At 41.5% G+C, this 26,063-nt stretch overlaps 1 protein-coding gene across 1 annotated transcript in view; it reads left to right on the top strand.

Moving 5' to 3' along the window:
• Positions 1-7,045: 7,045 nt before the first annotated feature.
• Positions 7,046-26,063, top strand: part of TMEM245 (transmembrane protein 245) — a 109,508-nt gene continuing 90,490 nt past the window's right edge. The window contains exons 1-3 of the mRNA XM_060101450.1: positions 7,046-7,659; positions 17,158-17,275; positions 18,810-18,911. Coding sequence (XP_059957433.1) covers positions 7,072-7,659; positions 17,158-17,275; positions 18,810-18,911 — 808 coding nt within the window. The 5' untranslated portion in view covers positions 7,046-7,071. The remainder of the gene's footprint in view (positions 7,660-17,157; positions 17,276-18,809; positions 18,912-26,063) is intronic.

Below are 26,063 nucleotides of genomic sequence, written 5' to 3'. Positions count from 1 at the left end.
CTTGTGTATCATAATGGAAACATGTTTGAGAACCACCACAATAGGTCAAATGCTGAGATGTGAATACTTTGCTGTATATAACTGTATTGTTTTCTAAATAGAATTGGTTATGTTTAGTGAACAGTTTGATTATTCTCAGAGTGTTTGTATATATATTTGTACATACATGATGAGGTCTGTATGTGTTTATACATAAATGCCTATATATACACATACCATGGCCATTTGAAGGTCTTTGTCAGGATTGTTTCTGTTTCTGATCTTGTAAATACTTTAAAACCCAAGAGATAAAACATTGTATGTATTACAGGCCAAACTACCCTTGAGTTTATAGTAATTTCGTTTGCAGAAAGGGTTCCTGGATCCGTTATTAAACCTTTCCTCCTCCATTAAACATTCTATGACTTGTTAAGAACATATAAAATAAAGTATCATTGTTGAGTTTGACTTTTCTATACTGTTAGTTAAGAAACTAAGCCTAGTGTGAACTGAGTCAATGGCATGTAGATGCAACCTATCCATGTTTTATATTTAATTAGATTTCTTGTTCAGTTAATCAGTTATTTAGTTTCAAGTTGTACTTGGTTGTTTTCATATTTAATAGATAAATGTAAATTCCTTTTCATGAAAATAGTGGCTATTAACGTGATTTTAAATGTGACTAAAAATTTAAGTGAACCATCAAGTGCTTTGAGGTTTTTCACTTAAAGTATGCTGATATTCAACTACTGTTTTCCATTTTCCCCTGGATATTGGCTATTAGGCAAATAGCTGTTCTGTTCTATTCTTCTGGAGAGCCATGGATTCTCTAGGGTTACGGGGTGCGTGGCGGTTGTGCCATTCACTCAGATCACTAAAGCCGTTACCATTTCATCACACAGAATGTCCTGACCACCTGGAAGAGCAAATGCACCTTCTCCACATGCCTTATTCCCCCAGATGCGCTCATATGCTGGAACAATCTGACTCCAGGAGTATTAATATACTTTTTTGCGACTGTCTGTAAAATACTATTTTGTAAGAACTATGCCTTTAGATGGACATTGATGGGTTATATTTGTTTTATAATAATTGTGTACCTAATGTTCAATTGTGATTGACTTTGAGATTTATGTATATTTATAAGCCTGTCCTATGTGGATTTTTACTCTACAATGTGTGGTACCTTACTAATAAAGACATGGATTTCTATTTATGTAAAGTAATTGTAGCAGTATTCCTAGATGCTACCTAAATGATTGTTCTGCCCGTCTGCCATCACAAATACTTCTATCTTTAGAGGGCTATGTTAGAGTTAGAATATATTAAATAGATTTAAATTTTAAAATATAAATTCTCAACATGGTTTGAAATTCTTCCTGTTGATGTAATTAAAATTTATAATTCTTTGTTGATTTACTCTGGTGAATCTTTGGTTTTCTGTTTTTTTTGTTTTACAACCTTTCATCAATAAAGTCTCCCTGAAGTTGTAAACCTTGGAGAAGATGACAGCCTGTCATTCTGACAAAGAAGAAAATCATGTTGCAGTAGTCAGGTAAAAATCCCTGCAGAGAAACAATTTGCAAAAGGAATCTTTATTTATAGCTTCAGCTCAGTACCTTTATCAAATAGTAAATGGAGGCCTATAATCCCATGTAAAGTGTATTAGTTGGCTAATAGTGCATAACTAGCTCTAAGAATTTCAATTATAGGCCTTACTGGTAACTAAATCATATTATATGTTAAGAACAGTTGGTTTAGTTGTAAAGGCTTATGAGTCATCAAGGTGGTATGGAAATTATGGAATGCAGTAGCTGAGCTGGTTAAGAAACTGGGACTAGGTTGAGAAATTCAAGGCATGTCATGTTAAGAAAGAGTTAGTTATTACCACATTCTGCATTATAGGCTCTAATCCTCACCCCGCCCCCCAAACAAGTATTTTGTTATTTTTTGGTATCCTAGGTGTTTGCCGTGGTATTTATTTTGCAGTATTCTCAGTGGGTAGCCCAGCTGTCAGACCTGACCCTGGCTGATGTTTAACTTGGAAGTTTCTTAGGGCTCAGTCCCAGGTGCAAGGGCCAGGGTATGAGCAGTAAGAAGAGACTGCTGAAGTAGAGTGGACATGAAAGTCACTTGCATCCAGAAGGTCAAGAACTTTTAACCACTTGTTCATTCATTCATTCATTCAATGAATACTTATCGAGGACTCTTATGTACCAGTCCATATGCTAGAAACTACACATGGAGGACTCCAGGAAGAACAGCTCTTGATTTCTGCCCCTAAGAGGCTCATAGCCTACTTGGGGAGTCAGATACCTAAATACCATGATAATACTTTTTGGTGACTGCAGTGTAAGGAAATGCTCAGGTGTGGTGCAAACCTGGAGTAGGGATCCTCACCCAGCCTGGGGCAACCAGGTGAAAGCAGGTGGTAGTACTGAGGCTGAATCTTAAAGAAGGAATCAGAAAGAGAAAGACAAATACTGTATGCTGACACATATATATGGAATTTAAGAAAAAAAATGTCTTGAAGAACATAGGAGTAAGACAGGAATAAAGACACAGACCTACTAGAGAATGGACTTGAGGATATGGGGAGGGGGAAGGGTAAGCTGTGACAAAGCGAAAGAGCGGCATGGACATATATACACTAGCACACGTAAGGTAGATAGCTAGTGGGAAGCAGCCGCATAGCACAGGGAGATCAGCTTGGTGCTTTGTGACCGCCTGGAGGGGTGGGATAGGGAGGGTGGGAGGGAGACGCAAAAGGGAGGGGATATGGGAACATATGTATATGTATAACTGATTAAATTTGTTAAAAAAAATAAAAAAAAAAAAGAAGGAATAGGAGTAAAGCAGGCAAAGGATGTGGAGAGGCATCTCCAAGAAAGGGGAGAGCAACCCCAGAAGAAAGGCCAGCAGGAGGTGTTTGGGAACCGCTGTCATTTGACAGGGTTTGTTTTAGTTTCCTGTTGCTGCTGTAACAAATTACCATAAATTTAGTGTCTTAAAACAACAGAAATGTATTCTCTTGCAGTTCTGGAGGCCAGAGGTCTGAACTGAATCACATGGACCTACAGTCATGGTGTGGGCAGGGCCGGTTTCTTCTGGGAACTCCTGGGGAGAGAATCCTTCCTTGGCTCTTCCACCTTCTGGTAGCTGTGGATATTTCTTGGCCCATGGCCTCATGGCTCCAATGTCTGCCTCTGTGGTCAGAGAGGTCAGATTGCTCTCCTCTTCTGTCGTCTAATCTCCCTCCCTCCCTCTGATATAGGTACTTGGGATTACATTTAGCCCCCATCCATATAATCCAGGATAATCTCCCCACATCAAAATCCTTAACTTCATCATATCTGCAAAGTACAAGTAAGGTAACATACTTCACAGGTTCTAGGGATTAGGACCTGGATATCTTTGGGGGCCACCCAACTGCTAGAGGATAAAGGATGAGGCAGAGAGTGGGAAGAGTGAGGTAGGGTGAGTGTGGCCCCATCACAGAGGACCTTGGAAGTCATAGTAAAGAGTTTGGAACCTTCCCACAAAGTGAGGAGGCTTTGAAGGGATCAGACTGTATTTTAGAAAGATCACGCTGGCTGCACTGTAGAGAATTGATGGGAGTGGAGCAAGAGGACAGACAAAGGGACCAGCCAGAGGCTGCAGTGACATCAGTGTGGTACCAAGAGTGTACAAACAAGTAATGCTTAGGATTCAAACCCATCAGGACTTGATTCTCAAATGAAGACAGTTTATTTATAAATAGGGAGTGATTAGTCTGGCTAATGTGAAATGCATCCACCATCTCCTGGTTTCCAGTCTTGCTCTGATTTGCAGCAGAAGGCTGGTTGTTCATGCACTGCATAGCCTCAGCTTTAGTTGGAGCCAAGGAAGGGGTGGGCTGGGAATCCCAAATCCTGATTTCTAACTGTCACACTTCAACAGCTCCAGATAAAGCGTTCCAGACGAATCACATCTATGAAGATGAGGAGCTACCAGCAAAGGACATTTACGGCCAGCCACTTTTTGGACAGGGAGTTCTGGCTTTTGGTAATAAGTGTTAATTACAAAATCAGCTTGCAGATGCCAATCCCCCCTACCAAACTGCCTCCCACCCTAGAAGAGAAAGGGGGAGCTATTTTGGTTGCAGACCTTTTTTTTTTTTTTTTTTTTTTTGCTGTACGCGGGCCTCTCACTGTTGTGGCCTCTCCCATTGCGGAGCACAGGACGCGCAGGCTCAGCGGCCATGGCTCATTGGCCCAGCCGCTCCGCGGCATGTGGGATCTTCCCAGCCCGAGGCACGAACCCGTGTCCCCTGCGTCAGCAGGCGGACTCTCCACCACTGCACCACCAGGGAAGTCCCACAGACCTTTTTTTTAAGGGGGAATTTTGTGTGTATGTTTCCCCCAAAAGAACTGCCCAGCTTTCTTTTACTCATCTGGCCTTTTCCTGGTTACATGGGTCTCAACTGGGTTGGTTGAATCAATTTGATAATTTCTTCACTGACCTTTTTACGAATTGGTAAAATTGTCTTTATTGACATGGTTTGGAAGGTTAGCTATAGCTGGATGGTACAAACCAGAAGGACAGGAACCTAGACTGGATGAACAGGAGCCTGGAGGCAGGAAAGGCGATACTCCACTCAGTGAACTGGCAGGACTCATGCTGTAAGTGGGGACATGTGTCCTAGTGCAGGAATAGGAGAGAGAAGTAGGAGTAGTTAGGGAGTCAGGCAGGGCCTGATGGTATCAGACTTGTTTACATCATTTGTTCTTCAGCCATTGAGATGTAAGAAAAAAAATCTCTTAGTAATTGCTCACATTCATACTAACCTTAGCTTCCCAAACTCTTTTCTTCTAAACCAGTTTATATGTTCTTAGTCTGCCAATTTTATCTAGTTTCAGACGCTGGATGGTTAGTTAAGTGTAGAAAAGGCAAATACGTTTCATCTTGTGTGCTTTGTGGAGTTGGTAGTGGTTTACTAGAATGTTTTGCTGAGAAGGATTTTGAGGCTGTGTCTAGGCTCAGAAAGAGTTGAGTGGTTGATTAGCAATGTCTTCTATGGGCTTAGTAAAAGAGAGTGGTAACTCATATTTGGAATCTGAATGCATGTTGTTTGATTACATTTTCACATGGCTTCTCCTCCTGCACTGTACATACTGCTTTATATGTGATGTACACACTCCACTGTAAGCACTGGACTCTGTTTAAAGTAAACACTCTAAGATAAACACAATGCCCTGGAGAATCCTCTCTCCACCTGTGTTTGTTTTACTTCTGGGGCTGTTATCTTGATACCTTGGGAGTTTGTGGACATTGACTGATGTTTAAGAAATGCCTCTTGGCTTCTCTAGGACAAAATGAAGAGTTACCCTGAGAGCCACTATCAGATTTTTACCATGTCCCAGGTACTGTGCTGCTGCTTTAGACACACTCTTCTGTTTCATTCTCACAGCAACCAGTGATGTAGATGTTATCATTTTATCAGCCAGAAATCTTTCTGTTGCAAGAAATGTAAAACTGAACTGAAACTGGCTTAAATGGTTGGAAATTCATTGGTTCATGCAACAGGAAGGCCAAAGGCAGTGTGGTCCCAGGGTCAGCTTGATTGATTCCTCTGAATCTATTTCAGCTCCACTGTATCCTGGATGCCCATGGAGGCTGTTCTTCCCTGAGGTCGTTGCAGTGAGTTGCTGTGTGGGACCAAAGAAGAAAACCCAAGTAGCCTTGCATTTTGGAGGGGATGCCTAAAAGCATATGTCCTGTGAGCTAGAGATTTGAGTAGACTGTGTGTACTTCTCTCAAATTTAGTTTGTAGGTCCTACATCCCAGTATTTTTTCTCTGCTCTCAACCATAGGAATACATAGCAGAAACATCCCCAGTGTTTCAACACTATTTCTCATAGGAAGCACAAACAAGCTTTTTTGAAAGGATAGCAAATCATCCGTTCACTTGCTCAGCAGACACTGAACTTGTACTATAAATGGCCCATGCTGTGTCAGGCGCTGGGGACACAGAAATGAAGCAAACCCATGAGAATTTCTGACTTTGACTGTAGTGTAGTAAGTACAACCATAGAGGGGTGAGCAAAATCCTATAGGAACCCAGCCTTGCGTTAGGCCATATAAATGTAAGTCTAGTGAGTTTCTGGTGCTTCAGCCTTCATTTCTATTAGTTCCAGTAGCTGCACCTAAGAGTCTTCTGAAGAGCTTTAAAAAATATGCTAAAAGGATCCCTTAGTCAGACCCATTAATTAACATAGTACGTAAGAATAGACTTAGGAGCCAGATTCTGAGTTTGAATCCTGCCTCTGCCACTTACTAGCTGTGTACCTTGGCAAGGTACTTAACTTCTCTGTGCCTCAGTTTTCCTCTTTGTAAAGTGGGGATAATAACACCGCCTTCCTTGTAGGGTTGTTCTAAGGATCAAATGAGTTAATGGGGATGAGACATTTATAACAGGGTCTGCCATATGGTAATCGCTATTTAAAAATCCTGCCAAGCACACCAGAGCACACACTTTGTGTTTATTAAATAAATCAATAAAATAGAATCTGGTGATCGGTCTTTCATAAGTACTCCCCCACGGATTCTAATGTGCAGCCTGGGTTTTCAATCTGTTAACATCGTGCCTCTTTGGGGATTCCGCCTCCCCCCAAATTGACATTAACCAGTGAGTGAGGCGTGTTGCTTTTTTCGTTTGTTTTGTTTTGGGTTGTTTTAATGACAGTTCAGGGTGTTTTTCGGAAAGATTATCTGACATTTTTCCCCTCAGTTTGTGACTGTTATAACACTTTAATTGATGGGAAGGGGGAGTTAGCTTGTTTGTTTGTTTTTTGCCTCTTCTAAGATGCTGAGCCTAGAAACCTGTTACCTGGATTCCTCAGGGACCAATGAACGAAGGGAGCCCGAGGGCGAAGGAGCGCTCTCTACGCTCTCTGGGAGTTGTAGTTCCCCAAAGGTCCTGTAAGCGCTCAATGGCCAGCTAGGAACTACGACTTCCACAATGCCGCGGGCCGCCCGCCCTGCCTCTCGCCCGTGCCTCTCGCTAGGCTTCCAGTACCGCCTCTCGGCAGCGGCGGCGGCGGCAGGGGTACCATGGCCGACGACAGTTCCCCTGAAGAGCTGCCCAGTCCGCGGGCCTCCCCGGGCCGGGCGCCGCAGGTTCAGCGTGTGGTCGGGCCGGGCGGCAGCGGCGGCGGCTGCGGGGAGACCCCGCGGACGGCGGCGCTGGCGCTGCGCTTCGACAAGCCCATCAAGCAGGCCTTCTACAACACTGGGGCCGTGCTGTTCGTGTGCCTGTGCTGCGGCGCCGCCGTGCTCGTCTACTTTATCCTGGAGGCCTTCCTGCGGCCGCTGCTGTGGGCCGTGCTGTGCGGCACCTTCCTGCACCCCTTCAAGAGCTCGTTGACGCGGCTGGGCCGCCACTGGCTGCAGCGCCTTCACCGCGCGCACACGCCCATCGTGCTGGCCGCGCTGCTGCTGCCAATTTGCTTCGCAGACTACGGCGTGGAGGCCCTGGGCGAGCAGGCGCTGCGCCGCCGCCGCCTGTTGCTGCTGCTCGGCGCCGGCGGCCCGCTTCTCTACGGCCTCTACAGCCTGGGCAGCTACCTGGGCGTGCAGGTGCTGCTGGCGCACGCCGGCGCGTTCATCTGCCGCGGGCTGGACTACTTCAGCAGCCTGTGGGTAAGTGAGCCTCGGCCCGGGCCCTGGGCGGTCCCGGCGAGCGCGCAGTGCCCCTCACCACACCCGCAGCTCGCTGGGGTGCGATCCTGCCAACCCCTCCGCACGATGCAGGGGCGGCCAGAGGTCCAGACCTGCGCTGCAGGCAGTGTCCGTCTCAGCCTTCCTTCCCGTGCACCCTAGGAACTTGGCGCACTTCCTTCCAAAGTGAGGGCGGGTGTGGTTTGAAACAGTCTCCCCGTTCCCCGCCCCCGTCCTAACGGAACCACTTAGCGGGGCGTGTGCCCTGTGAGGAATCGCTGTTCCCCTTTGCAGGTAGGGGCTTCAGTGCATCGGCAGGTGGACATGAATTTACTCCTGGTCAGGGAGAGTGGGTGCTTCAGCATCTTACTTCTGCTCACGTGGGACTTTCCTGGAAGGGACCTTAGAGATCCTAGTCCAGCCTGTCATCCTACAGATAGGAGAGGTGACTTCTTACCAGGCTAGGGCTAGTTGGGCACAAAGAGGGCACTGGTTGACGCAAGTTTCTCAAGTCCTAGAGCAAATCTTTCTTAATAGTTCAGAGCTGCCTCTCAGTTCAGGTGATTTCAGTGTACTTTGTGCAAGGCACCTACCTGGTTGCTGAGCCTCGTGGGCCTCTTTCTCACCACAGTCTATTCTTGGGAACTACTTAACGTTGTGCAGGGACTGCTGTGCAACATCTCCTCCCGCCTGGATTACTTAGGCAGACTGGGTGAAGGAAAGGTATATTTGTGATTCTTGCATCATCTGAGCTTATTCTTGGAAAATCACGGAGCTTGAGAGTTGGAAGGGATTTCAAGCATAATCTAGTGACACATTTCCTAACTCAGACCAGATTGTAGACCAGTTAATGATCCAAATATTTCACTGGGGGCTGTTAAAAACAAGTGGATGTTTAATGCATAAGAATGCTATTTCATCAATAAGCAGTACCATTTTAAAATAAATTTATTCACTTTTGTCAGTGTTCAATGCACCTTGATATCAAGTTGCAAAATAATTCCCTTTATCTGTCAAGCAAGGTTTTGACTTGCCTGAGGTTATTGCTAGAGTTGGTGATTGATTCCAGAACTCCTGTCTGCTCTTGCTCTATCCATACAACCTCTCAGTTCAAGTTAAAAGTTGGTTGAGTATGTTGTTAGGTACTGGGCTTTGTGAGGGCTTTAAACGGAGTAAGATGCAGGCTCTGTGTTCAAGGTACACATAATCATATGTGAGCATATTCTTATGGAGATGACAGACACACAGATAAATGTTCATTACCCACCAATTATGGGCCAGCAGGGTATTGCAAGGAATTGGGGAGCACCTCATCCATAATTTTGGGATGCTGCTTGTGTGTGTAACTGCTAGGTTATCAGACAGAATCCTTGGCCTCCAAGAGGCCTGGTTATTTCAGTTGTGGTAGGAGGGAGGGATGTGGAAGCACCCTGTTTCACCTCCTGAGGCTTGACAGATTGTCAGGTGAAAGTGATCCTACTCTTTCTTGCCTGCTTGCCTGGCACTCTTCAGGAGAGGTTTCTGAGATCCGGAGAATGTGATGGTCCCAAAGTCGCTCAGACTTTGAACAAACCCAGGGTTCACTTTATGGAGTCCCAGTTTCATGTTATTTCTCCTTTACCTGTTGTTTCACAGTTCAGTTAAGTGGACTGAATGCCTCTTACATAGAAGGCAGAGTACTATATGCTGTTAAGAAATATAAAGATTACTATAACTTGATTCCTATCCTCAAGAGATTCAATCTTGTCAAATTCAGACATATTTCCAGATTCTGCTAACATTTTTGACTGTTGATAATGCAGTTTACTGTAATTACTGTAGGCAAGACCAAGTAGCATATCTACCAAACTGTAGGAAATTAGGAAAGAAGGCCCTAGCATATATGAACACTGTATTTTCATAGTAAAGTAAGAATTGAATACATGGGTTAATTGCCATGATTAGCAGAAACTGGGGCATTTCTGCCAGTCCCTCTCAGATAGTGGAAAGAGATGAGGAATTGAATAATTGTGGAAAAGTGCCTGCAGCTCCGTGTATAGAGTTATGAATATCTTTTTACTGAAGATAAACCCCCCTTCCTTGTATTTTATTTACGTACCCTTGAATGGGTTGTGGATGAGCAGAAGAGAAGGGCCAAGATTGATTAGGTTAGAAGAGGGGAAGGAAGGTCAAGCCAATTAATAATTTTGAAAAAGCTTGAAACTCAGCTGTTTGCCTAAAGCGATGGGGGCAAGGGAGGAAGGGGTAAAAAAAAACCATTATAAAAGACACAGCATGAGTTAATTAGAAGTGAGTAGGGAGCCTAAAATGAGGTTGATCTGAGTTGGAGAGAAACTTGCGGCTGTGTTTTCTTGAAACGGTTCTTAGGAGCGGGTGGTTGGATGGAGGTGAGCTAAAAGTGTACCTGGGAAGCGGAGACGGGGAGTGCTCACTTCTCAGTCAGGAGCGCTGATTAAGGCCTGACAAGAAGTGAAAGGTCATGTGACTGGGCAGAGCGCCCTCTCTATAACTTTTCTATCATAGTTCACAGATGGTTTGGTTTTGTGAGCCCAAGAAGGGCTGCCTGTCATAGAAAAAGAGTCTTTATGCTTTCTAAACAACCTGTAAATTGGAGCCTGCTGCTGCTGAGAGGTATGGCTGGGGGAGGTAGAGAGAAAAGTGAATTTAAGGAAATCTACATTTTGGAGAGCTGACAATTCATGCATTGAAGATCCAGCTTTTGAGCATCTACCATGTACTGGTAGGCGCTTTCATGTATGTGTGTTATTTCATTCTTACAACAGTCATGTGAAGTAGGAGGGGGGATTTTCACAGGTGAGATTTAGAGATTGATCTGTTCATTCTGTCAGTGAATGATACTCAACAGACCTATCAGCAGTTGAAGGCCCTTTGTCATCAAAACCTTCAACAAAGATTTTTAAAAGCTTTCCCCCAATACATTGTGTTTATTTATTTATTTATTTATAGTATAAATTGATTTTAGTTTTCAGGAAAAAAAATAGAAGAATATCAGGATTGGACTAACCACACATATTCCCCCAAAGGCCCCTGGATTCTACTCATCTAGAAATCTTAGTCATCTCTCTTATCCTTGTATCTGTTATTTCCAAGTCCTATCCCGTTTTCCTTTGTAATGTCTTTACTACCTGTGTTTTCCTTTGTTACCAGTTTATCCTAACAGTTCAGGTCCTATTCACCTCACTTTGGGGTTCCTTCAGTCTCCTAGCTCTTTTCTGCTAATTCTCCATCCTGCTTGCAAGTGAAAGAGTAACCATCCATGATGTGAGCAATTTTTTAAAACAGTTTCAAATATATTAGAATGTTGTACTGACTTAGTGATTTCTAAACACTTAAAAAAAATCATCTGTTGCAGCAAACTCACATATAACTCAGTCCTTAGGGTCCTTGGCATCTTTCCTTGGTGTAGAGCTGTCAAGATAAATCTAAAAATCTAGCCTTCCTGCTCCACCATTTTTCTTTGCTGGGAGTGTTTTGGGTCTTCCTCTCTCCTTTAGTTCAGACTTGTTAGAACATTTTGAAGACATTTACGGTTTTTGCAGTAGTAATAGATTTGTTTTCTCCGTGGTCTCTGATCACATTGTTTCCATTTTACTTTATAAAGAAGCATGAAGTGGAAGGAACAGTGGCTGAAAGATAAGAGTGTAGGGCTTCCCTGGTGGCGCAGTGGTTGAGAGTCCGCCTGCCGATGCAGCGGACGCGGGTTCGTGCCCCGGTCCGGGAGGATCCCACATGCCGCGGAGCGGCTGGGCCAGTGAACCATGGCCGCTGAGCCTGCGCGTCCGGAGCCTGTGCTCCGTGGCGGGAGGGGCCGCAGCAGTGAGAGGCCCGCGTACCGCAAAAAAAAAAAAAAAAAAAAGATAAGAGTGTAAATTCTAAACTGAGCTCTGTTAGTAGCTTGCTTTGTGACCTTGGACAGACCAGGGCCCGTCTCTGGGCTACTCAACTCTAGTTGCGTGAAGTGTGGGGATGATTTCTAAGGTTCCTGGATATTCAGTTTTACAGATCCCCAGAGTTTGGTAGTACTGCCAGCAAGGCTCTTGGGAAATGCACATTAGCCAGCCGGCCAGGCCTACTCCTGGGATGTTTTACTTGCCTGGCAACAGTAAGGAGGAAAGTTTCCAGTACTTAGGTTCTTTCTCAGTTAAAGACTTTGATTATAAAAGAGTCTTGACTCTTAAGTTGCCACACCATTAAGAGAACAAAGTTTTCAAATTAGAATAAAGGAGAATGAAGTTTTAAAGGAGAATGAAGTACCTGAAGCAGTAGCTGATTAGGGCTGTGGCTCCATAAGTTGGGAAGAAATCAGTAGTTTTATTCTCTCTGTAAAAGACTTAGGAAACTGTTCTGCAAAATCGTGCAATAAGCAAGCCAAGTTGCTTTTCCAGTTAATACCCAGATGACAATAAATAAAACAAAGACATAGTCAACAGGGCAAAGTCTCCTTATGTTTTATGCATTTAATATCTTATTTAATCAGAAAAGTATATGTGGTTAATAAGTCAAATGAAAGGAAAATGTGATTGTTTATTAGTTTGCTTTACTGGTAGTGCTAAATAAATGTTGCCAGTTTTTATGGACAGTCTTTAGTATCTAGCACACACTGGTGCTTTAAAATGAGTATTGAATGTATATTTTGAAAAGGACAGACACATTGCTCTGAAGAACATAGTTTGGGAAAGTATGCCTTCTTCTGTTTAAACTGTGGCTCATTGATTTATTCCTGGAAGAAAATTCATACTTGAACAGGTTTTCTCAGAGGCTAAACATATCTCTCAGAGAGAGACAGAAATAAAAAGCTCTCATAAAGGCACACTTATAGGAATCCATACTGGAAATTATGTATGAAATTTGAATGTACAAATCCTTAATTTCAGTAAGTTAAAGAATATTTAGCAATTTAAAATATTGACTCAAGTAAAACATGCTTGTTATATATATAAAAAAATTTAAGCAGCATGTAAGTTTATATGGTAAAAGTGAATTGTCTCTTTTCTCTTCCCACTGTATAGATGTCACTGTTGTTAACTGTTTGGTGAATAGCCTTCTAAATTTATTTCTACACCTGTGTGACTGTATAAAGTATAGGGGTTTTGTTTTTTAAAACAAAAATTATATATATATGTATAAAATTCTCTTTCTTTTATCATTGCTCTTTCATTATCATTGTATTGTGGATATCTTTCCTTGATAGTACTTTCAGATATACTTCTTTCATTTTAATAGTAGCGTAGTCTAAAGTTTTTTTTTTCTGGATGCCTTTTAGAAAGTGTTCCTACCAAATTATTTTAGCACTGAATTTATATTAGTATCTGATAAACATTTTTAAACATTGGTAACTGTAAAATCATAATGGTTTAATAGAAACTTTAAAGTGTTTTTATAAATGGCCATACTTTTTCAACTAATAATATTCTGTGAATTTTTTCTGAGGAAACTCTTGAAAATACTGAAAAAAAAGTCAAAAGATTTTTTTTTTAAGTAAAAGACATTTACTATTTATAAAGATAATACTACTCTTAGAAGAAAATTCAATACTTGAAGAAAAGTGTAAAGATGCGACTTACCCCCTGAAATCCAACCATTCAGGGACAATATTTTTTAACATTGTGGTGAGTCTGAATAATTATTTCATTTTTGGAGATCCATAAATTAAACAGTCTCCTATAAAATGACATTTAATTTGTTATATTTAATTTGTTTGTTTAATATTTTAAACTGCCACAGTGAACATTTTTATATCTGCACAGTGTGTAGTTCTTCTGTAAACCAAATTTGTAGAAGTGGAGTTGGGGAGTATATTTAATAAGTTGTTCTTTTAAACTGAAATGAGGTTGTCTGTGAGTTTCAGGTTTACTGGGTGAAAACACATACCTCTCTTTAGATCATGAGTTTCTTTGAAAAAATCTGAAGTATGCAGTCTCTCATTTTTTTCCTCTGCAAGTGATACTCATTCCTTATGAATACAGATAAGAAACAAAAACTTCTTGGAGGGCTTCCCTGGTGGCGCAGTGGTTGAGAGTCTGCCTGCCGATGCAGGGGACACGGGTTCGTGTCCCGGTCCGGGAAGATCCCACATGCCGCGGAGCGGCTGGGCCCGTGAGCCATGGCCGCTGAGCCTGCGCGTCCGGAGCCTGTGCTCCGCAACGGGAGAGGCCACAGCAGTGAGAGGCCCGCGTACCGCAAAAAAAAAAAAAAAAAAAAAAAAAACTTCTTGGAGATTGGTTGAAAAGTATCATAGGCTTAAAATCTGAAAGTATATCCTTCTGTGATCCTCTAGTTCAGCTTCACACTGAGGGCACACTCTCCTACTTTGTCATGCCTGACTTCCAGTCAGCTTTTGCTCAGACTTTTAGCGATGGTAGCTCATTCCCTTTATAGACATCCACAGTTTATTAGAAAAATTTATTATATAAAGCTGAAATATGTTGCTTCCTAATTTCCACCTATTATTTCTTCCCTCAGAACCACAGAAAATTAAGTCTGTCCCTCTCTCAGATGACATTTCCCCAGCTATTTGAAGATAGCTATCAAATCTTATTTCCTTCTCTTTTCTAAGCTGAACAGATTTCCCCCCCAGCTGTATCTGTATCTCCTATGTTGTGATTTCCATTTCCTTTCCCAGTCTGAATTTTATTGCCGATGTGGTTTGGTAGTGTAAGTCACTGAAGCAATCACTTTCCCTGATGTATTGTACTTTTATTAATAGGCATTCATACCAGTTACATTTCTGACCAGCTATCCTCTTCCCATTCTATACTTGTATAGATGAGTTTTGAACCTAAAAGCAGACCTTTGCATTTCTCTCTATTAAATTTAATCTTATTTGATTAGTCCATTGTTCTAATTTCAGGATATCTTTTTGAATCATTTATATTGACTATTCCCAATTTTGTGTAATCTACAAGTTCGGCTAATATGCCTTCTAGTCTTTCACCTAAATTACTGACTACATGTTTAATAAGGCAGGGCTGATTACCCCTGTGTAGCATACTGCTGAAGACCATCCACTTGCTGAGGATCATTTTCTTTTTAAATTTCAGCAATTTGTAGTCCTCAAAATCAACTGTTTTTATTTTCCCTTGTGAATACTGGAGCAGCTTTTCCTCTTTATTTTTCTGGCACTACCTTTTATTCTCCTTATTGTTAAGAAAGCAGATTCTGGAGCCATGTTCCTGGGTTCTAATCCTGACTCTGTCACTTCTTTTTTTTTTTCTTTTTAAAAAAATAGTATTTATTTATGTTTTATTTTTTGGCTGCATCGGGTCTTAGTTGCAGCACGCGGGATCTTCGTTGGGGCATGCGGGATCCTTCGTTGTGGTGCACGGGCTTCTCTCAAGTTGTGGCGTGCAGGTTTTCTCTCTCTAGTTGAGGTGCGCGGGCTTAGTTGCCCTGCAGCATGTGGGATCTTAGTTCCCTGACCAGGGATTGAACCCATGTCCCCTAGAGGCAGGAGGACAGGGTTCTAGAAGAGAGACTTCTGGCTGATTTCTCTTCCATCTTTAAGATACTGATTGGGTGGTATCCTTTCGAAGCTTTTTGGCCTTGGCTGTCTTTCTACCTGGATTTTCCTCCCGTCTCGCTACCTGTCCAAGGCTAAGTCTGCTGCCCCAAAGGCCTTGAACCCAACTTTCCCAACTCTGTCACTTTTTAGCTGTGTGACCTTGTGCAAGTCACTTCTCTGAAGTATCAGTTTCTTTCATCTCTAAAATGGGAGTGATAATGGTACTTTTTTCCTGGGGTTATGAGGATTAAATGAGTTCATGTGTTTAAAGTATTAGAACAAGGCAAAGTGTTACATAAGTGTACTGTTACTACACTCAGATCTTGTTCTGAGCTCTATCTCTGTCATATCTCAAATTCTCTAAATTCCCAGGGTTAAATTTGTATGGTCCTACAAGCTTGAACTTTTTGGAAGCAGCTGTAGTCTCACTTCCCATGTGCTCATATATCTGGGGCTTAAGATCTCTTTAATATTTCATCTTATTAGTTGTTTGAAGAAAAATATTTTAATATCCTTTTCATTATAAAAGAACTAGTGCTCATTAAAGGCAATTTGGAAAATATAGAGAAAAGGAAAAGGGAAAAACAAAATCTTATCACCTAAATACAACTTTTTAGTACATTTCCTCCCCCTCCTCCACCATACAGTAGATATACTCATGTCATATGTGTTTTTTTAATTTTGCTTTTTCCTTAATAATATCTTAGGAATATTTTAAGTTACATAGTCTTTGTTTAAAGAAGCCTGTTTTAATGATTGCATAACATTTTACTGAGTGACTCATCCAGAGTTAACCACTTCCCAGTTATTGAACTTTTAGGTTATCAACTTTTCAGTGTTCTAAATTAGTCTATGATGAGCTTCTTTATTTTTAACCCTTTTTCAGAATTTATCATTATTTAGTAAGGTCCCAAAGCTGAATTCTCAGGTCTGAAGCTATAAACATTTTTAAGACCCGAAGAGTATTTTGAAGATATGATCAAAATAAAGTAGGAGGTAGTTTTTTTCTGGCTTTTGTAGTAACCATATCAGTTCCTTTTTCTTCATTCTCTGAATTACAGTATAAAATCCTTTTTCTGTTTTGATTTGCCTATTTTTTTTCAAGGTTCAGGTTGTTTTAATAAATTCTTGGTGCTCACGTTTGTTCTAGGCTATGTATTCTTTCCATCTTTTGTGTATGTTCTATTAAAATATGAGGTTATTAGAGAGTTTCTGTGTCGGATGCTTTGTGATTACTAGAGTCATTTAGTTTAACTGTAGGGAAAACTGAGGAGAGGGACCCTGGCTGTTTTCTTCCTCTGGTAATATTTTTTTCAGCTACACTTCTTCAACTGAGTATAACTCTGGACTCTAACCATCTGTTACCAAGATTATTTCAGCAGGGTCACACTTCAGCTGGCTGCCTTCTTTTTAGCTTTTAAAAAATTCTTTTCATAGTAACACCAGCTTGCGGGATCTTAGTTCCCTGACCAGGGATGGAACCTGGGGCCCTGGCAGTGGAAGCACGGAGTCCTACCCACTGTACCACCAGGGAATTCGCTCTTGTTTTTTCTTTTCTTTTGTAAATATTAATCTACAGAGAAAACTTTAAGAATTCCACAGGTGAAGGGCTTAATTTAAATCCATGGCTTAAAAATTGAATATTTTATCGTAAGTATCTTTATGCATATAATAGTTTTTGAACTTTAACATATCTTAAATTAAAACTATATTTATGTATTTTTTGTTAAAGATTTAAATAATATCACTGCATGGGATTTCAAACCTGTTTATTTCCAAGCTTGATTTATCTAAGCAGAGGAGGAAAACCTATGCACACTCCTTTTAGCACCACCAACCGTCATCTGTGTTGTATCCACAGCTCTTATGCTATGTAGATGCTTGCAAGTTTTGTATAATTGTATGTTTATTGCATGTGTATATATTTTACAACTGTGTCTATATTTCATTTATTTAAGATCTGGACCTTGGTAGTTGGCTATGTGTTGACTGTTTCATTCAAGTGGAATGCAAGCACTGAACGCTACTTGAGAGCAGTTTCAATTCCTGTCTGGATTATATTGCTTTTTCATTTAGGTGGGTCCCTTTTTCTAAGAAAGTCTAGCTTAAGGTCAGCGGAGGCTGACCGTGTGAATCAAAGTGAATTTTTTGAAGTTTTATGTGTTGCGTTTAAAATTCTTCAAAATAATCCTTCAAAATATTCTGCCTTAATCTTTCATTAATCTTGAATGAAAATATTGTACTTTAAAATGTCTACTTTTAATTATATGGAATGTTCATTTTCAAAATGGTCTTTTAAAAATAAATATATCTTATAAAGTAGAGCACACTTGGACTTTCATGGCTGTTTCTGGGTGTCTTACTTAGGGAGGATATAGCTAAGCAGCCAAGGATGATAAGAAGTGCTCAAAAGCATGTGAGAGAAACTCTTAAGAGAACCAGAGATGTTTACTCTCCATAAGAGAAGGGCACTGGGGCTGCAGGGGTGGGGAGGAGGTAGAGGTGAGGAAGATACCAAATATGGAAGCCAGTTTCAGGTATTTGAAGGACTGTGAAAGAGTGGTTTAAACAGATCTCTGTAGCCATTTGGGAGAGATGTCAGAGCAATGAGCAGCTTCAGAGAGACAAGTCTGTGTTCAACATAAGGATGATCAGCGTCAGAGCTGCTCAGCGTAATGAGTTCCCCGTTATTTGAGACTCTTCACTGTTAGCTGAGTGGCTGCCAGGATGTTGTAGAGTGATTTTTCAGGAACTCATTTACCTCCAAGTCTTAACTATATGGAAACATCAAGTTCTAATTTAAAAACAAAATTCAGTAACCTAGAGCAGTAGGTAGCCTATTAGTAGTAGTTTTTAGAGCTACTTATTGTTAAAAATAAAATAAAAAACCAGAGTTGGTTGAAAGTATGTCTTTGCTTAGAGTCTGATATGGAACAAAGCATTACTCTCTAGCTCTGCTGACTTGGAATGCTAAAGGAGTTTCTCAGCGAGATCCCCTAATGTCTGATGGGACTCATTTAGAATTTGGGGAAGGTAGAGTAGAGGAGGGAGCAGGCAGGTATGTTCGTAAGGCTGTAGACCAACTCAGGGAAGCGCAAAGGCTTTTGATCCTTGGCCACTTGTTAGCGTTTTTGCTCTGTACACTGAGGAGACATTAAAGCTTTTTGCCGCACTCTTGTGGGCCATTCCACCCTTTCTTGAGAGGTAGAGTTCACACCCAGTGGTATTTCCGGGAAATCAAGTCAGGCACCATGACTTAAAGTTCTATGCCTGATGCAGGTCATTCGGGGGTTAAACAGGGGGGTTGATGGTCTTAAACACTGGATGTGCTTTAGAATGGACTTGATTCTTCAGGTGATACAAGCCTCTTAAAGGTAAGCTGGCACATACCCAATCCTTTAGACCAGGGCCTCTGAGAGCAGGGCTGGACTTCCTGAGAGGAGCCCTGAATTGAGGTTTCAGTTGCCTTTTAAAAAATTTTTTCCCTGTGAAACAATTTTGTTATTAACATATTTGCCAAATTGTTCTGTCAGTCTACTAAACTGAGTCTTTTAAAGACAAGTGCTAGATTTTTATTTCACTAAAAATGTTAATTCTTAATAATTTGCAGCATCCTTGGCTGGCTCATGGAGGATTCCAGTATTCCTGGTTATTGTTTTCCTGATGTCTGTGGGCACCCTCTATGAAAAACAGAATGGAAAAGAGTCTTCTGGTAAGAAATATGGCATTCTATTAATATTACTCTTAAGTATTTAGGAGAATAACTTTATTTATAAAACATACTATGATGAACTGCTTTAAATTGGTGGTATTTTCTGAACAGAAAATAAATTTCTTTAAAATATTTTAGATTGTTAGACCATTTCCACCCCCCTTTTTAGCATTTTTAATTGAGGTTTAATTCATATAACATAAAATTAATCATTAACCTTTTTTTTTTTTTTTGTGGTACGCGGGCCTCTCACTGTTTGTGGCCTCTCCCGTTGTGGAGCACAAGCTCCGGACCCGCAGGCTCAGCGGCCATGGCTCACGGGCCCAGCCACTCCGGGGCATGTGGGATCCTCCCGGACTGGGGCACGAACCCGTGTCCCCTGCATCGGCAGGCAGACTCTCAACCACTGCGCCACCAGGGAAGCGCCCATTAACCATTTTAAAGTGGCATTTAGTACATTCACAGTGTTGTGCAACCATTACTTCCATCTAGTTCCAAGACATCTTCATCACCCTAAAGGAAAACGCTGTGCCCATTAAGCAGCTACATAAAGTTAGGTTATTTATTTGAGATCTTTCTTTTTTCTTAATGAAGGTATTTATTGCTATAAACTGCCCTCTTAGAAGTGCTTTTGCATCCCATAGGTTTTTTTTTTTTTTTAACCCCACATTTGTTTATTTATTTATTTTTGGCTGTGTTGGGTCTTCGTTTCTGTGCGAGGACTTTCTCTAGTTGTGGCAAGCGGGGGCCACTCTTCATCACGGTGCACGGGCCTCTCACTGTCGCGGCCTCTCTTGTTGCGGAGCACAGGCTCCAGATGCGCAGGCTCAGTAGTTGTGGCTACGGGCCTAGTTGCTCCGCAGCATGTGGAATCTTCCCAGACCAGAGCTTGAACCCGTGTCCCCTGCATTAGCAGGCGGACTCCCAAACCACTGTGCCACCAGGGAAGCCCCTTCCCATAGATTTTGATATGTTGTGCTTCCATTTTCTTTGGATCATATACTGTTTGATTTCTCTTTTTTTTTTTTTTTTTTGGCGGTACGCGGGCCTCTCACAGTTTGTGACCTCTCCCGTTGCGGAGCACAGGCTCCGGACGCGCAGGCTCAGCGGCCATGGCTCATGGGCCCAGCCGCTCTGCGGCATGTAGGATGTTCCCAGACCGGGGCATGAACCCGTGTCCACTGCATCGGCAGGCGGACTCTCAACCACTGCGCCACCAGGGAAGCCCTGATTTCTCTTTTGATTTCTTCTTTGATACATTGGTTAATCAGAAGTATTTTGTTTAATTTCCATGTGTTGTGTCCCACCTAACAAACCATTGCCAAATCCAAAGTCATGAATATTTACCCCTATAGATCTTGTATCCTGCAACTTTGCTGAATTTGTTTAATAGCTTTAATAGTTTCTGTGGCTTCTTTAGGATTTTGCATATATAAGATCATGTCTCTCTGCAAATGGAGATAGTTTTACTTCTTACTTTCTAATCTGGGTGTCTTTTATTTCTTATCTTGCCTGATTGCTCTGGATGAAACTTCCACTACAATGTTGAATAAAGATTAATATTCTTTAAAAGATTATTTTTTAAAATAATCTTTTTTTTTTTTTTTTTTTTTTTGCGGTACGAGGGCCTCTCACTGTTGTAGCCTCTCCCACTGCGGAGCACAGGCTCCGGACGTGCAAGCTCAGCGGCCATGGCTCACAGGCCCAGCTGCTCCGGGGCATGTGGGATCTTCCCGGACCGGGGCACGAACCCGTGTCCCCTGCATCGGCAGGTGGACTCTCAACCACTGCGCCACCAGGGAAGCCCCATAATCTTTTTTTTAAAGATTGTTTTTGAGGTACCCTGGTTGCACGTGGCCTTTATCCAGAGCGCTTTGTTAAAGATACAGGTTTCTAATGAGTTGTACGGCGGTTGTGGTGGGGTGGGGTGCAGGGGCAGATATAGTCACTGTTCTGAGATCATCAGACTGGACTTCTAGTTAGTCAGCCATGTGGGAATGGCTGTGAGCAGAGAGGTAGGTTTGAACAGCACACAGTTTCCACAGTAATTGACATTTGTCCCTTGCTTCTTTCTGATAGTTATACATAAACTACAAGAGCAAATTACTAATTGCATCAGATTTTTTGGAGGAAAAAAAAAGTTCTCAAATACCAGTGTGTTACAGTTAAGTTAGAAAATAGAAACAAAACGAAGAAAAGAAAAATCACTAAAAATCCCACTGCCCACAGATTATACCAAAATGTTAACTAATGACTTTTATGCCTTTGGGCTTTTTAAGACACAAGAAAACTGGATCATAGTGAAATTGTTTTGTAAACTGCATTTTAAATTTAATTATGTCACGAACACCTTTCTATGTCCATGAATATACTTCTGCAATGTTATTTTTCACATCTCCTTTTCATGCTAATCACAAGGCTATTTGTGGCACTTCCGTGTATGTGTATAGCTACGTTACAGAAGTTTTTTTAAATTAAGTTGCTGTTTGTTTATTATTTTATTTGGTAGATGAGTAGTGTCTGACAATTGTAAGACATCTTTTATTCATAAATATTTGTTTAGAATTTTATAATAACTATCTGAAAGAAACTTTAATTACTTATCTCTCTGAAAGTGGAAAATATGAACAATTTTATTATATTTTTCTGTCTGTCTAAGTTTTCTTTGCTCAGCCTCTCTTTCTGGTCACAGTCTGTTAGACTTTGTGGTTATATATCGAACCAGTAGAAGTAAACTTCCTGTTTTGGCAACTACTGTAGAAAGCTTGGTGGTTTTCACTTGTTCCTCTGATTAGCTTTGTCTCTTTTTTTCCCCCTTTCCCCTAATAGTAGTGGTTCAGACATCTCTGCTTATCCTTCACCCCTCACCCCAGGACAGTTTTCTCCTTTTTTTTTTCTTCTGGCATTTCTCTCTCTCTCTCTTTTTTTATTTTTTCAATTGAGGTATATTTGACATGTATCATTATATTAGTTTCAGGTGTACAACATAATGGTTCCATGTTTGTATATATCACCACAATAAGTCTAGTTAACATCTGTCACCTTACATAGTTACCAAAAAACTTTCTTCTTGTGATGAGAACTCTTAAGACCTACTCTCTTAGCAACTTTCAAGTCTACAATAAAGTGTTACTAACAGTAGCCACCACGCTGCACATTACATCCCTGGGACTTGTTTATTTTATAACTGGAAGTTTGTGCCTTTGACTCCCTTCACTCATTTATCCCACCCCCACCACCAGTTCTGGCAGCCCCCTGTCTGTTCTCTGTATGTTTGAGCTGCTGTTTGTTTTAAGATTCCACATATAAGTGAGATCATACAGTATTTGTCTTCCTCTGACCCCTTTTACTTAGCATAATACCCTTGAGGCCCACCATGTTGCTGCAAGTGACAAGACTTCATTCTTTTTTATGGCTGAATAATATTCCTGTGTGTGTGTGTGTGTGTGTGCGCGCGCGCACGCATGTGTGTATATGTATGTATACACACACACACACATACCACATTTTCTTTAATCATCCGTCAGTGGACCCTTAGGGTGTTTCTCTATCTTGGCTCTTGTAAGTAATGCTACAGTGAACATGGGGGTACATATGTCTTTTCGAGTTAATGTTCTTGTTTTCTTCAGATATATATCCTAAAGTGGAATTGGCTGGATCATATGGTAGTTCTATTTTTAATATTTTGAGGACAGTTTTGTCCTTTTGACTGCTTTTGTCCAGGGCTAAGTAAGTACTTTACTGCAAGTATATGAATAAAGTAGGTCTAAACCAGGGGTTTCAGATGGATTTTCTCTTGGGTATAAATTCTAGTCAGCTGGTGATGGCAGCCTAGGGAGCCATGAGGACAGGAGTTCTAAGACCAAGTATTGAGCCTGGGAAAAAAGACTGTGTTTGATTATTATCCCCCATAAGCCCAGGATAGTGGTGTGTTGGCTTGCAACCCAGATTTCTGGTATTTGTATTCCAGACTATTACAAGAAAGGAAGTCATAGAGACAAAGAATAAATGTTGAGAGCAGATTTGGAAATGTTGGTTTTCCTTGTTTGGTTTACTCCTATTCCAGCCTACTTCAGAATGGGTTATTCTTGATTTAGAATCTTTTTATGGACTTCTAGTGTAGATAATCCTCATCATAAAATAAATTTGTTTAACCATTATTTTTCTAAATTTCTGAATATTTTTTTCCTGTTGCCCCTAGTACCTTTCAAGCCATATTGGGACAACCTTTCCCTTTTTTATAGTCAATTCCCTCCTGTAGATGTCACTGTAATATAGTTAGGCATGGGAATGCTTCAGTGTACTGCCATGGCAGTGTGTGCATTTATTCTTTCCTTGTCACCTCCACTGTCCCATTGTAGGACTGCTCTTGTATCGTAGTCACTTGTGTAGGCATCTTTCTCTGTGTCTTCTGAGCTTTGAATCTTTTGCTGTTTTACAATCTGTGGTTTGCTGGATTCACAGAATTAATCCTTTGGGTGTCATCATACTTCAAAGCATGAATTTGTTTAGTTCCTAGATCCAGAAAACTCTTCTTATGGATCACTGCTGAGTTAGTTTCAGTGGTTCTTTCTGAACCCAGGGACCTTACTCAGTGTTTTTTTCTTAGACCTTAGGAACTCTTGGTATTTCTGGGAACCTCAAGTTAATGTAGGGAAAAATGTTAAGTGTCTACCATGCTTTTAAGTGTACTATCTTTTTAAATCCACAAACAAAATGTTCCCCCCACAACCTTGTAAAATAGATTTCTCTGTTTTGCAGGTGAAGACATTTAATAACAGGTTAACTGGCTTGCCCACAATCCCACGGGTGACTGGTGGAGCTAAAATTTAAGCCTATGTCCTTGACTCTAACCTATGCCCAGTGTTCTTTCCTTTCACCAGGCTCTTTGACAAGCATCAGCCATCCTGAAAAAGTATCGACTGCTGATCCATCTTTTTTTAAAAAATAAATTTATTTTATTATTTTATTTTTTTTATTGTTTCTGGCTGTGCTGGGTCTTTGTTGCTGCACGCGGGCTTTTTCTAGTTGCGGCGAGCAGGGGCTACTACTCTTTGTTGCGGTGTGCGGGCTTCTCACTGCGGTGGCTTCTCTTGTTGCGGAGCACGGGCTCTAGGCACGCGGACTTCAGTAGTTGTGGCTCGTGGGCTCTAGAGCGCAGGCTCAGTAGTTGTGGCTCACATGCTTAACTGCTCCGCAGCATGTGGGATCTTCCCGGACCAGGGATCAAACCCGTGTCCCCTGCACTGGCAGGCAGATTCTTAACCCCTGCGCCACCAGGGAAGCCCTGCGGATCCGTATTGCACTCAGTTGTAGTTGTCAGCTCCTTTAGTCTTCATGTTGGCCCCGGTGGCTTACCACAAGCACAGCACCCAGCTTCTCTGCCTCCCGGGCCCCAGAAGTCTTACTTGGCAGAAACCTGGAATCTAGCTTTGGTGTGTTCCCTGGGCCTGTGAGAAAGGAACATAAGCATTGTTGTTCTCCCCTATGCGTGAGGCCTTGTAGGACTCTTAAAACATGCTATCTCATTTAATTTTCATAGTATACCAGTGAGATTAGGATTATACTTGTTTTACAGATGAAGGAACTTAGGCTCAGAGAGCCATTTATTGTGAGTATGAGAAGTGCTTCTTCAAAAGCTAGGCAAACAAGTGTCAGATGTATCTTTAATAGCCAGGACACCCAGGATGAGTAGTACAGGCAATTACACCTGGGCCTGATCCTCTTAACATTGGTAATTGTTTATGAGTGACCAGAAATATCTTGGTGAGGAAGGCTTCATTTTGTCTTAATTGTTTGGGATAGCATGTGATATGAATGAACAAGTTTGGTCCAGTTAAGCCCAAATTGGAGGAAGAAAAAGTGCAAAGTAAATTTCTTACTGCTTGTCTGTCATTCCCCAGTTCTGCCACTGTCAGTTAAATAGACCTAGAGAAACTCCTAGTGGTCCATATCCAAACCCCTGTTACTGACCAGTAGTACAGTGAAGTGATACTAGAAGCTGTTGAGGAGGAGATGTATTTTCCACATTTGTAATGGAAACAGAAGCCTTCTTCAAAGGGAACTTTACATGCTGGGGAGATTTTACTTGATATAAAGGGCCTCCTTCCAATAAGCATCTTTGGGTGTGTTCCTGGTAACTTCAACTGTCCCTGTGAAAGAGAACAAAGTAGATCAAGTATCTCCTTATTTAGACTGGCTTCAAAATATGTTTCCCTCTATTATTAAAAAAAAATTATTCTGCCCATTGTCGATTTAGCCATATCAACATATTATCTGAACATGTGATCTATTTCTTATACCAGAGTATGAGTTTCTGTCCCCTGGTGCTAGGCTGCTAATGTCAGTGGTCTGCTTATTTGGACTTGTGTGGATTCCTGCTGTTTGGCCCTCCAGTAAATACTGGCCCGGGCTTCCCTGGTGGCACAGTGGTTGAGAGTCCGCCTGCCGATGCAGGGGACATGGGTTCGTGCCCCGGTCCGGGAACATCCCACATGCCGCGGAGCGGCTGGGCCCGTGAGCCATGGCCGCTGAGCCTGCGCGTCCAGAGCCTGTGCTCCGCAACGGGAGAGGCCACAACAGTGAGAGGCCCGCGTACTGCAAAAAAAAAAAAAAAAAAAATGGCCCTTTCCCTGGGTAGATTGACTCTTGAAACCTTGCATGCTCTTTCCTTTCTTTGTTTATAGTTCTTGGGTCCCAAGATTATGTTCCCTTGTCTATGTGCCTATTTTTAGCTGGGGCTTTTTTCCCAGTACCATGAGTCTGCCTGGATTCCAGGTCCTGGCATTCTTCTGTCTAGTTTATCATCTCTCTGCCCAAACCCTTGGGGTTTTTGAAGTGCAGAGAGATATCACTAGACAAAAGTCATTCAAGTACATATCTGTTTGATGAGTAAGAGCAGTTGCCAAATCTTATATCCATAATTTTCAGATACTCTGTTGATTTTTTCTGTGTGCTATTCCTTTCGTTCCTTTGTGAAGTTTCAGGCATTCTAAAAATTTGCTGAATCACTTGTGTATTAACTAGGATGATAATTGCATAGTTTTCATTGATTTAGCTAAGATTTATTAAATATTTATTGTATATTTTAGTGATATCAGCAAGTTGGAGAAAGTTTTTAAACCGTAGTTGTGAAGATTTAATCTGTTGTTC

Source organism: Mesoplodon densirostris, chromosome 6 (genome assembly GCF_025265405.1).
Source record: "Mesoplodon densirostris isolate mMesDen1 chromosome 6, mMesDen1 primary haplotype, whole genome shotgun sequence".
Lineage (NCBI taxonomy): Eukaryota > Metazoa > Chordata > Mammalia > Artiodactyla > Ziphiidae > Mesoplodon > Mesoplodon densirostris.
The sequence above is the reverse complement of the archived record's forward strand: the minus strand, read 5'-3'. Positions and strand labels throughout refer to the sequence as shown.